Genomic DNA, 13121 nt, shown 5'->3' on the forward strand with positions numbered 1-13121 from the left:
CTGGCCTCCCGTCGGCCTGCATTGTGGGGGCTGCAGTCTGAAATAGGTAGGTATGCGGAGGATCCCCCGCAGCCCTCCCAGTGTCCTCAGGCAGGTAATACGTGAGCAGGTGCCCGTCCAGTCTCCTCCTGGCTGCCCTCCTATCTAGGTCCCCCGCACCTCCCTCCAGCTCTCTCTGCCTGGCAGGGAGGAGCTGCTCGAGTTAAGCGGATTTCATGCTATTTTCAAAGTCATCTTCCATGGAGATTTTTTCCTACCATTAAACCTACTTTCTGCTGCTCTTCTCATCTCCCTGAAAGCTTCCTCCTCCTCGTCCATGAGATAAACCAGTAATGGGAACATTTAGGAACCTGCTAGTGACACTCTACAGGTGTCCTGGGGTGTCACTCGCCAAGGTTGGGGAGAAGTCACGCAAAAGCCTCCCTGTTAGGAGTCAGGCCAGTCAGAGGGGCAGACAGCACTGAGGGCTGGGGTCGGAGCAGGCTCCCCTTGCATTCACACACACTCCTAAGCTTTGCCTCTCGGCCGGACATCAGGATACCTGGCCCTCATCCTCCTGTGACAGCCACCCCACTGGGACGAGTGGTTTACAACCAGCGACTAAGGTCATCTGAGGAGCAATTAAGGCATTTCCCAGAGACCCCCAGGGAACCAACATTTGAGCAAAGCTGACCCTGGGAGCTATGAGTTGGAGGGGTCGGGATGAGCTAGGAGATGCCAAAGCCAGCATATGCCTCCCTGTGAACTCACTCCACCTTGCTGTTCATCCCGTATAGAAGCTTCTATCATATTGCTGCCAGTAAGCAGAGGCCTTTGTGAGCACAAGAGTTGGGGCCAAATGACTGTACTGTCAGCTCCCGGCGCAGGGCTAGGCCTGTCATGGGTTGCTAGACAGACGCCTATCACACCTGCCAGACGCTGTGTGAGCAGGTCTTATCTAGCACCTGGACCAGACTTGGGCGCTGAGTGGCCTCAGAGGTGACCTGGTAGGAGAGCTGTGCTCAAAAGAGAGGATGAGAATAAGAATGGCCTGGACCAGTCCAATTCCCTTCCCTGTGATCATCTCGCAGTGTGGAACCACATGAAGCCTTCAGTGTTCCTAGGGTCCTGCCAAGATGGAGATGTGGGAGAGAAAATTCTAGGATGATGCCCAGCTTTCTGGCCATTTCAGCTGCTAAGCTGATGCTGGCAGCAACCAGGCTTAAAAATACTCAGAGAAGAGCAGGTAGGTGGGGGATGAGCCCAGACTGACAGTGAGACTGAAGGGCTGCCCATGAGGGGCAGGTATGAGCTGGTTGCTCAGGGCCCAAGAGCCCCCCCAGGGCCTGAGTGCTGGCCTCCAGAGAAATATTTGAGGAGCAACCTCGCGCATCAAGGTAGACAAGATAATCTCCACCAAAATACAGGACCCCTACCCCTAGGGGATGAATATATTAAAAATTTTTTAATTATTCACGTTTCACCTAATTGCTTTTTAGGATGAAGTTTTTGTATTCAAAATTTGTAGAACCAGTTACTACTCTACAATGGCACAGAATGTTGGGAGATGTAGAGCCAACCTCACATACTGTTTTCTTCCTTTATTCCCATTGTTCATTTCACTAGAATTTCTTTCTACATCTGCATGTGAGAAAGTGGTGCAAAACATACAAATAATTTCAACAAATGTCAACTTCGAAATCAGCATTAGCATGAAATATTCTTAGCGAAGATAGCCACTGCTTAGGTATAATCTGCCTTTCTAAGCAATTATAAAGGAAATGGTTTTTCTACACGAGAGTAACTTAACCATACTGATAAAATATTTTCCAAATCAATAAATATTGACATATCATTTTTATCTTATTTTTTTCCAACAGAAGCTAAAGTATCTCCCTGTGGTTTTGGGACTTAGAGCTGGCCGTGGACAAAAGGACCTTTCAGTCTCGGAGTACCTGAGTACAGGAGTACCTTTACTTTACAGGGCAATCTTGAGCAAGAATCTCCCTGGGCATTAGCCTCCTAGAAAACAGGAATTAGATTCCCAGGGGCTCTCAAACTGGGCATGATTGTTACCAGTAGCAAATGCTCATCCAGGACTTATGTAATCCCCATTTTACAGATGGAAAAAGTGAAATACAGCGAGGTTTAGCTCACCCATGTGCATACACTGCCTCTCCAATGTCTAAGACTATCATCAATAGGTCTGGGTGGGGCCCTGGAATCCATGCTCCTAACCAGCTCCCCCAAGGACTGAGATCCAGTGGTTTTTAGACCCCATTGAGGTACTGCTCAGGCATCAGATCTGCTCTGGTTCTGAAAGCCCATGGAAACAAACAGAATCCAGAGCCCCAACCAGGGCAGTTCTCAGGAGGGAGCTTGCTACCACCCTCTGACAGCTAAGGCAGTAAGGGCAGGTAGGCTGGGGGTTCCAAACAGCCAGACCCGGCTCACCCTACCAGGAACCCAGACTAGTCTCTTGCTGCACCAGATCGCCACCTGCTGGCTCTAGGTGGCCATTCCAGGCCAGATTTAGCAAGATCATTCTGGCATTTATCAGGATGGAATAGGATAGTTTGAAAGCAGAGATCCAGTATCAGAGATGAGAGCAGCCACTGACCTAGATTAGGGGGTTGCTGTGGGATGAAGAAAAATGGCCAATGAGAGATATTTAGGAAGTAGGATTGATTAGATTTAATAACACCAATCCCAAAGGACAACAGCCGGAAAAGCATAGTGGCCCCATTACATTCATTCCCTCATACAACAAGTTGTAGCCCCTACTATGTGCCAGGAACTAATCTTCCTGGGGTCTAAGCAAGTCAGGAAAAAGCCCTGCTTTACATAGAGCTCTAACGGGTGGGGGTAGGAGGTAATCAAATAAGCAAATATCGGATGGGAATAAACACCACATGGAGAATTGAAAAAGGGTAATGCAATAGAGACTCAGATCCGAATGGTAAGGAGCCTGCCCTGTAACGGTGTTCCAAAGGAACAAATGCGAAAGCCCTTAAAGCGAGCGTAGCGTGTTTGAGACCCAAGGCAGCCAGTGTGGCTGGAGCATGATGGGTGAGGGCAAGAGTGGGACAAGCAGGGGGAGCCAATCAGGGGCCAGATTACGAAGGCTTTTGTCAGGCAGTGCAAGAAATTCTAAGAGTAAAGGGAAGCCACGGCGGACAGGTTAGACAGGAAAGTGAAAGAATGTGATTTCCCTTAAAGCGCTCTTGGCTGTTCTATGGAGCATGGACTGTACGGGGCAAGAGTGGAAGGGAGACAGGAGGCAGGGACATGGGCCAGTGGGGATGGCACCAGCAACAGGAAGGGGAGAGGGTTCTGGGCACACTTTGGAGTCAGTCAACAGGACTTGCTTTTATAGACTGGATATGGGGGGTGAAAAAAAATAGCAGAACCAAGAATGACTTCCCAGGACCATGAGGATGGCAGCCGGTGCGGAAAACCAACATTTTCCCCACTGATGCCATACCCCAACAAGCTGAGGTCTGGCCTTAAAGCTCAGCCCACTGGAGGGGGTTTGCAAGTTAGCCACTCTGAGGCCCACGGTATCCTTACCTGTGCCGGGGCCTAGCCTGCTTGGGTGCATGACAAGCATGAAAGAGAATGCCTGCCACGGAACTGACCTGACCCTTGTGCTGGCCTGGCCTGCAAGGACCCTTCGTGGGCCAGTTTTCTCCCATAGTGGGAGTATCTTTCCAGGCGGCCAGAGCCCCATTCCCAGCCAGAAATGCACCCAAGGTCACCTCTAGATCCGATGCTAAACAGAATCCCCAGAGTCATCCCTTCTATCCCCCAACCCCTGGACCTGGGAGTGTCCCCTTAAACCAAAGGGACTGTGGGAATGAGCAGGCACATCCTGGCTAAACAAATACCAGAGACCAAGGGCTGTGGGTACCACATCACTTTATTTCTTTGGTTTTCCAACTTGACTCTTAGACAATGCAAATTCGGTTATTCGCCTGCCCGGCCACTCTATGGTCCCTCGCTGATGGGGCACAGGCTCTGAGGAAAGGCTCAACAGAACGACAGGGGTCCCTAAGAGCCAACCAGGCTGGCAGAGGACTGAAGGGTCCACAGATGGGCCAAGCACCAGCAGAGACTCGAAGCCCTCTCCCCCAGCCCCTTACCACACTCCTTTCAAGGGACAGGCCAGCACCTCAGTGATCCAGCTCAGGGCCTTCCCTTAGAGGTCCTCCCGATATACCCTTACTTGTCATGCTGAGCCTGGCACCCTCTCCCTTGGTTGGGGGCACGAGGCAGAAGCCACTGACCTGCTCCATATTTGATTTCTAATGTTCCTTTGGGAAACATCTTTGAGTAAGGAGGGTGCCAACCCCCAAAAGAAACTGAAGACATATATTCTGCCTAATGGGACAAACAGCCATGCAACGGTACTTCTTTCGTCCCGAGGAAAAGTTGAAAGCAGCTTTAGCTAACAAACCCCCTCAGGACCCCCATACATATGGTTTCCAACACCAGCCAGGGGGCCCAGCCAACCCACTTAAATCAAAACAAAGAACTAAAACCAAGACAATAAAAAGCAAGAATGGCAAACAACCGAAAAGAACAATTCTGGCCCTGTAGCTCTCTGCAGGAGACCAGATGGCTCATTTCTGGCTCTGTCTGCCTTAGAACCAGGAAGCAGTGCAAAGCTGCCCTTGGATTCAAGGTAGACACTGTGGGAGCCAGAGCGAAGGGCGTCCTGGCCAAGCCAGGGGTCAACTTAGGTCCCTGACCCTGTCCAAACGGGTCCCCTCTCCTCCCAGACCCCTTCACACCTCCCCATCAGCCATCCACCAGGGTGAGGCCGTCATAGAGCGCCCGTTTCCACATGTAGTAGGTGGAGCGGGCGGTGAGGGGAAAGAGGGCGCTGAACTCCTTGAAGGAGGGGAAGCTCTTAGACTGGAAGCGCTTCTGCAAGAACAGCTTGGCCTGGGCCTTGAACTTTGTGGTGGCGAGCATGTCCATCACCAGCACCTGGCCATCCCTGCCCCCCACTGCTGCCTCCGCCACAGGGCGGCTGGACAGGGACCTGCCGTGGGGCCGGCCCTGGGCCGTGGCCCCCTCGCCAGAAGGCCCTCCCTGGGCCTTCCCGGGATCCTCTCCTGGAGAAGCCCCCACCTGCAGGGGGGTCCCTGCAGGAGGGGCCGTCGCAGCTGACCCATCCCTGCCAGCTTCCTTCTCCTGCTTCTCCGCTTCCCGCAGCCCCCCTTTGCCCAAGGTGGGGGCCTGCATTTGGAATTTGGGCAGGCCTCTGGGCCAGCCCCGGGCAAGACTCTTCCAGACCCAGAAGGTGGAGGGCGACAGGCTGGGGTAGCGGAGGCGGAAGCGACAGAAGGGGAGATGCCCACTCAGCACCTGCTTGCGGGCAGCCCTGCGCAGGCGCCTCTGCCAACGGGACAGGGGCACCTTGGGGGGCAGGAACTCGTGGGGGGCGGGTGGTCCCCCTGCTGTTGCTTTGCCTGCCCCCTCGCCCCCCTCCCCCTTCCAAGGGAGCAGGGCCTCTTCCGGAACAGATGCCGGCTGGGGAGCCCCAGTCGTGGGGAGGGCTGGTGCCGGCTTGAAGCCGGGGTTCCTTCGGAGGGCCTTCCGGCGCCAGTTGTAGTAGGTGGACCGGGAGATGCCGGGGAACCTGCGTTTGAAGCAACGATAGGGTACCAGTGTGTTCAGGGAGATGCAGTGCTCCAGGAACAACTTGGCCCGCTGCATTAGGACCACTCCGGGGCTCGACACGGCCAGCGGGGAGCATCCCAGCCCCTTGGCCACCTGCTCCTCCGGCAGCTTCTGCAGCTCCTCCGTCACCTGCCCCTCCTTGGGGGCCGGGGCCTGGCAGGCGCCGGAGCCCAGGAGCTCTTGCTTCCAGGCGTAGTAGGTGGAGCGGGAGATCTCGGGGAACCTCTGGAGGAACTGCTGCAGCGGCACGATGCCGCCGCGGTGGACGCTGTCCTGCAGGAAGTGCTTGGCCGAGAAGCGGGCGGCCACCTTCTGCCGGTGCTCCTGGGACTGCCGCCGCCAGCGGTAGAAGGTGCTCTTGGTGACACTGTAGCGCTCGCGGAGGTGGGAGTAGCTGAGGCCAGGTTCCTGGCTGAGCAGCTCCAGGGTCTTGGCCGGCGCTGGCGGCAGCGGGGCCAGGGCTGGAGGCGCCGGGGCCAGGCCGGGGGCACCTTCGGCCTCCACCTCCTCCAGCCCCACCACAGGGGCAAAGTACTGGTGGCGGAAGAGGTGGCTGCTGAGCGGCTGGCCGGCCCACATGATGTGCAGCGTGGCGGGCACGTGGTCACAGCGGCGCGGCCGGATGACCCGATTGAAGTAGGGCCGGATCTTGAGGTTCCGCATGGGGTAGATGGAGTAGATGTTGCGCTGAAGGACAGAGGCGAGAGCATACAAGTGCCACACGTTGGAGAAGCTGCTGGGGAAGCAAGTGGCCTTGACGTCTGCGTCGAAGATGGCCTCCAGCGTGGCGGGCGGCAGGCTGGTCATCTCAGGGGACTCCTCGGAGCACAGGGAATAGCGCACGGCCTGCAGCATCACCTTGGAGTCGATCATGCCCTGGAGGTAGTAATGCCTGTGCAGCAACATCTCGACCACGGTGCGGGCCCGCAGCTCCAGGCTGAAGCCCGCGTCCCCCCACAGCAGCACGCTGGCCGCCTCGAACAGCAGGCTGCCCTCGCCTTCGCACGCCAGCGGCAGCATGTTCCGGGGAGCATCCTCGGGGTACAGGCTCAGGGCCACCGAGTCCACCTCCAGCACCTGGGGGCTGGAGCCCCCCTCGCGGCAGGTGGGGAGGGTGAAGGACGACAGCACCTGCTTGGCCTCCAGAGCAGCACCGACAAGACCCTCGAGGCCCTCGGACTCCACAGCCTCCTGCAGCTCCCGCAGCACCTGCTGTACCAGCTGCTCCCGAGAGGTCATCCTGCCAGGGCAGAGGGCAGAGTCAGGACGCCCAGATACCCAGCAATGGTGACTTGCCCCCGCTCCCTGAAGATAATGCCCACCCGCTCCCATCCCCCACCCCCGGGGGTAGACCGTGCCTCCCGGGGTTTAATCCCTCAGGGTTACTGAGGAAGAGCCTGGTCTCTGGAACCTGACTTTGAAATCCTGGTTCTGATACTAGCTTGAGCAAGTCATTTCAGCTCTCCATGCTTCTGGTTCCTCTTCTGTCAAGTGAGATGATCAAAGTATCCAGTTACACAGTTATTGTGGGCACAACTGAGACCATGAAAGCATGGAGATATATAGGTACGTACACACACACACACACACACACACACACACTCATCCTTAGAACAGTGCCTGACACACGGGGAAGGAATGGAGAAGCGTTAGTTAGCTATGACACATTCCACAGTACAGACATAAAGGCTTACCTCCGTACCTGTTAAAAAGACTTACAAACTGGGGGGTGGGGGGATGGGTTAGCCCGGTGATTGGTACTAAGGAGAGCACGTTCTGCATGGAGCACTGGGTGTTATACGCAAACAATGAATCATGGAACACTACATCTAAAACTAATGTAATGTATGGTGATTAACAGAACAATAAAAAATTTTTAAAAAAATACAAACTCACAGAGCTACAACTGGTCTGCCTTTCCTTAGAATGGTGATTCTCAAAGTATGGTCCATGGATCCTTGGGGTTCCCTGAGACTTTTTCAGGGGGTCTGCACATTAAATGTTCATAATACTAAGATATACTAAGATAATGTAAAACTCAGATATTATTTGCCTTTTTCATTATATTAATATTTGAGTAGAAATGTGGTAACTTAGCATGAATCAATCTATGCTAGTAGTCATTATATTCTTTACCACCATGTACTCACAGTTTGGGGGGGGTGAGAAACACTAGTTTCACTCAAGAATGTCCCTGATGAAGCAGTAAAGTTTGTTTTTTTTTTTATTTAATCACAGCCCTTAAGTACATGACTTTTCAGTTTTGCAAGTGGCAAAATGGGGAGTACTCATTTCTGCTGCATACTGAATGTCTCGCATGCCAATTGTTTGGTTTATATAATGAACTAGCTGCTTTTATCATGGAATATCACTTTTATTTGAAAGAAAAATTGAGACATTACTCATTTAGACTTGGGTATATTGGGCAGACATCTCAAAAATGAGTAAGGTGAGCCTGTCACGTCAAAGAAAACTGTTGACTCTTTGCTGCCAGTAAAATTCTGAACTTTCGTTTGAAAACTAGAATTTTGGAAAACCTGCATCCACTATAGTGAACTTGACAGTTTCCCAATACCTAAAGACTTTTCTGATGGGATCAGTAGTGACACTAACAAATGTAACTTTTTATACCATGTAATGGAATTGTCAACATCTGAAGATCTACATCCATCAATGAACTGTGTTTCTAAAAAACCAGTGGGTGATGTTACAAAGTCACACACAGGTAAAAGATCCACTCCAAGTATAAAAGAAAGCAATGAATTTTACTATACAAAAGAATCCTAGATATTGTTTTTACATTATAACTAAGCTTTAAGAAACTACTACTTGTCACATGTTGATGTACTGATCAAAGAATATTCACTGAACAAGCTATCGAAATACTCTTCCTTTTTCCACCTATCTGGACAAAGTTGGATTTTCTTCATAGAATTCTATCAAAACAACGTTATCACAACAGACTGAAACGTAGAGACAGACAGAATACCTTTTAAACCAGATATTACAGAGACTTGAAGACATGTATAAGAATGCATTCTTCTCACTACATCTTTTTTGTTCTGGAAAAGTTATCTTTCACAAAAAAAAACTTATTTTTTTTACTGTGTAACAGGCTTGTTTTTTATTTTTGTTTTTAAAGATTTTATTTATTTATTTGAGAGAGAGAATGAGATAGAGCATGAGAGGGGGGAGGGTCAGAGGGAGAAGCAGACTCCCTGCCGAGCAGGGAGCCCGATGCGGGACTCGATCCCGGGACTCCAGGATCATGACCTGAGCAGAAGGCAGTCGCTTAACCAACTGAGCCACCCAGGCGCCCCAACAGGCTTGTTTTTTAATAAATATTTTCTAAATTTCTCCATTTTAATTTTGAATACACACTGATAGATGTAACCTATATAAATAAAAGCTCTTCAGGGCCCTCAAGTTTTAGAGAGCATACACGGGTCCTGAGACCAGAAAGTTTGAGAACCACTGCCCTAAAACAAAGAGCCTTTTCAAAGGGGTGGCAGCAGCCTAGTCCGTGGACTAACATAGATCTAATAACTAGGATGTACTGAGCATTCAGTATTTGCCAGGCACTGTCTTCTAAGACTGAAAGCCATACTTTAAAAGTAGGCACTACCCTCATCCCCAGTTTAGGGGTAAGAAAACTGAGAAAATGCAACTTAGGCTAATTTGCCCTAAATCACACAAGTGGTGGGGCCAGTACCAATGCTTGAACCTAGTGGCTTTAGGGTCTGTGATTCATCTCCAGTTTAAACCAACACAAACGAATGATCCTAATTACTGGTACATTTTCAGTGTTGCATTGCAAAGCAAAGTATATTCCTTTTCAGATACTGCTTTAAAAGAAGACCATTGTCCTCTCTCAGATCTTTGTTCTCAGAATTCAATAAATTGCTTTAGATTAGCCTGAGGTTTATTTTTTTTTAAGATTTTATTTATTTATTCATAAGAGACAGAGACAGAGAGGCAGAGGGAGAAGCAGGCTTCCCGCTGAGCAGGGAGCCCGATGCGGGGCTCGATCCCAGGACCCCAAGATCATGACCTGAGCCGAAGGCAGTCGCTTAACTAACGACTGAGCCACCCAGGCACCCTAAAACTTTCATTAAAAAAAATAGGGTGCCTGGGTGGCTCAGATGATTAAGCGTCTGCCTTCGGCTCAGGTCATGATCCCGGGGTCCTGGGATCGAGTCCCTCAGGGAGCCCACTTCTCCCTCTCCCATTCCCCCTGCTTGTGTTCCCTCTCTCGCTGTCTCTCTGTCAAACAAATAAATAAAATCTTTTTTAAAAAAAGTATTTGACAGAGACAGTGAGAGAGAACACAAGCAGGGGGAGCGGGAGAGGGAGAAGCAGGCTTTCCGCTGAGCAGGGAGCACGATGTGGGCTCCATCCCAGGACCCTAGGATCATGACCTGAGCCGAAGGCAGACGCTTAACTAAGGACTGAGCCACCCAAGCGCCCCTAGCCTGAGTTTTAAAAACTGTGTTTGGGTGTATATATTTGTCAGCTCATCAAACTGCACACTTAAAGGGGATGTGCTTGGGTGTAAATTATGGTTCAGTAGAGTGTTTAAAAAAGTTTGTAAAGCACCAAAAGAGTACCAGAATTTTACCTGATAATCATAAAAAAGCTATTCAGAAATTAGTAATCAGGGGTACCTCGCTGGCTCAGTCAGTAGAGCGAAGAGACTTGATCTCGGGGTCATGAGTTCGAGCCCCATATTGGGCAGAGATTACTAAAAATTAAAAAATTAGAATCACCTTTGGGTAAAACTTCTTGGCTGTAGATTTTTTTTTTTAACGTGTATGCTGTGACAAATCTGATCTAACCTCGCAATGATTTTGTATTTTTACCGTATCATTTGACCCTGGAGTTGGGCTCTTAATCTGTTCATCATGAATGTGCTTTATGTTTACTTTTTAAAAAACGATTCATTTCATTGGACTCAGGAGATAAAACAATGTCATAGCAGTCCTTGATAAAGAGAGCACATGTCCATAGTCAATTAAAAAATTGAGCCCTGGGGTGCCGGGGTGGCTCAGTTGGTTGAGCGAGCGTCTGCCTTCGGCTCAGGTCATGATCCCAGGGTCCTGGGATTGAGCCCCGCATTGGGCTCTCCGCTCAGCAGCGAGTCAGCTTCTCCCTCTCCCTCTGTGATCTCTCTCGCTTTCACTCTCTCTCAAATGAATAAATCTTTAAAAAAAAAAAAAAAAACACTGAGCCCTGAAAAACACACTGTACACACAGAACAGCCTTTTCCCTCTGGTAGCCAACAAAGATGCTGGTTTTACTTACATGTCCCTGGTAGAATACCGCTATACAGCTGTAGAGACACGAGCAAACTTTGCAAACAAAATTATGAAAATAGCTACCACTTACTTACGGCTTCCTAGGTGCATTTAATTAGGTAATTCAACCAAAATCTCAGGAAAAAAGTGAGGGGACGATGACTTTAAACTGTTGGGTGATTCCTCCTACCCTCCTACTCAGTCTCTTTCCTGAGCAAAGCACCATGTCCCCTCCGGTGATGGCAAGCTCCTTTGGGCTTTACAAGGATTGAGTGGATTTCAGGCTTTTTAGAGGTAATTTTGTTTATATGCGGTTCTCCCCTCCCCTCCATGTAAACTACAACTCCATCACACCTGCACCATTGCTAGGATGGCTATTCTGAGTTCACACCTGGAGAAATGGAGGCTTGGGGGTTAAATTAAATAACTTTCCCAAGACCATACAGCTATTAAAACTATAAAATTAGGGGCGCCTGGCTGGCTCAGATGGTTAAGCGTCTGCCTTCGGCTCAGGTCATGATCCCAGGGTCCTGGGATCGAGCCCCACATCGGGCTCCCTGCTCCTTGGGAGCCTGCTTCTCCCTCTGCTTCTCTCTCTCTTTCTCGGTCTCTCATGAATGAATAAATAAAATCTTAAAAAAAAAAACACTATAAAATTAAGCAATGTGACTCCAGAGTGCCCCTCCTAAACACTGTAATTCCACCACCCAGGGGAATACATCACCCAAAATGCTTATCAGCTGAAGGATCCAAAAACGCATGGATTCTTGGAGCTTTGAGACAAACCTGGCCATTTCACAGATAAGGAAAATTGAGGTCCAGAAAGGTACAGGTGACTTGCCTGACTTCAAGCAGCAGTATCCAGATACCTTCCAACAAACGTCCAGATATACCACACTTCCTTCTGCACAAACCCCACCCCACCCTGTCCCACCCGACCTACTCTTCCCCGGTCCTGTCCCTGGTCCCAGTCCCAGTCCCACCCAGCTCCACTCCACCCTATCTCATTCCTTCCTCTTCCCCAAAGAGGTAAGAGGAGGTGTGAGTAGGTAATACCCCACTTCCGTCTTCCTCAAAAGCTTACTGAGAAAAAGCAGCTCCCTGGAGCTCCGCACCCCACATCCATCCAAGGAGATCTGGACTACCGGAGAACAGACAGTGGGGGAAAAGCCAGAGGCTCTGCGGGGGAAGCCAATCATCCTTAAGTAGACAATTGGTTGATGGGGTTCAGGTGCAACAGTCTTTTCAACAATGGCTCCCTGGAAGTGCAATGCAAAGCAGATCCAGCAATGGCCAGGTGCATTCATGGAATGAGGTGCAAAAAGCGAAAACTCATCTATGGGCTTTGTTCAACTGGCCCCCTGGCCCCCACAGCTCTTGGAAGGGATTGGAAAAGGCAAGAAACCAAGGAGGCAAGCCCCACCAGATTACACAGGCTCTCCTAGCTTGAGGTTGGAGGGAGGTAAAACGGGGCCTCTAAAAAGCACCCAGTCAGCATGTTAGCACTTAGGAAGGGCTCGGAGCCAAAGAATAAAGGAAGGGGCACTGGCAACTCTGCAAGAGACTCCAAGCCTTACCTTCACCAAAGCCAGCTTTCCTCCTCCCTCCATCTCCTTATTTCAAGAGATGGAGTCTCAGAGCCCAGGTCTGGACTCTGTCCCTTCCATTTTAGAAGGGGTCAGCCAGGGTTCTAGGCAGGGCAAGAGAAGGGCCAATGAATCTGCTAACACAATGCTGCTTTAAATCTCCTCTGGCTTCTAGAACAAACTCCTTCTCTGCCAGCCTCATCCTGGGCTCTGTTTGCTCACCAAGGAGCCCGTGTTCTCCCCATCCCTCATAAAGTAGGTTCTGCCGTCTCTACAGTCAACCAGGCCCAACAAGTAGGAGGCAGTGCCACCGAGGCCTCAACCCTCAGCAGGACCGATTAAGACCACGGGAAACCGGATGGCATCTCACCTGGCCTGGCTCGGCGCCTCTCTGGTCTGCCCTCCCGGCTGCCCAGGCTAGGTCCCTGGCTTGAGGGAGCGCCAGCCATCTTGGCTCCCTCCCTGGGTTCCAGGAGGCCCAGCAGGGGCAGGGGCAGCCACGGGGGCTGGCTGGTGGCCGGCAAGTCCATCAGCTGTGAATTCCCAAGGAAGGGTAACGGGAGTCCCTGGGGGA

General features: G+C 50.8%; 1 protein-coding gene across 1 annotated transcript; it reads right to left on the reverse strand.

Annotated features, from left to right (window-relative positions):
• Positions 1–4779: 4779 nt before the first annotated feature.
• On the reverse strand, positions 4780–6906 carry VRTN (vertebrae development associated). The gene has a single exon (XM_021679557.1). The coding sequence runs from the start codon at positions 6904–6906 to the stop codon at positions 4780–4782; it is 2127 nt and encodes a 708-aa protein (XP_021535232.1).
• Between the last annotated feature and the right edge of the window lie 6215 nt (positions 6907–13121).

Source organism: Neomonachus schauinslandi, chromosome 9 (genome assembly GCF_002201575.2).
Source record: "Neomonachus schauinslandi chromosome 9, ASM220157v2, whole genome shotgun sequence".
NCBI classification, from domain to species: Eukaryota; Metazoa; Chordata; class Mammalia; order Carnivora; family Phocidae; genus Neomonachus; species Neomonachus schauinslandi.

What these genes read in the sequence shown, in the direction of transcription:
- VRTN (XM_021679557.1), bottom strand. Translation starts at nt 6,906, where the DNA reads ATGACCTCTCGGGAGCAGCTGGTACAGCAGGTGCTGCGGGAGCTGCAG.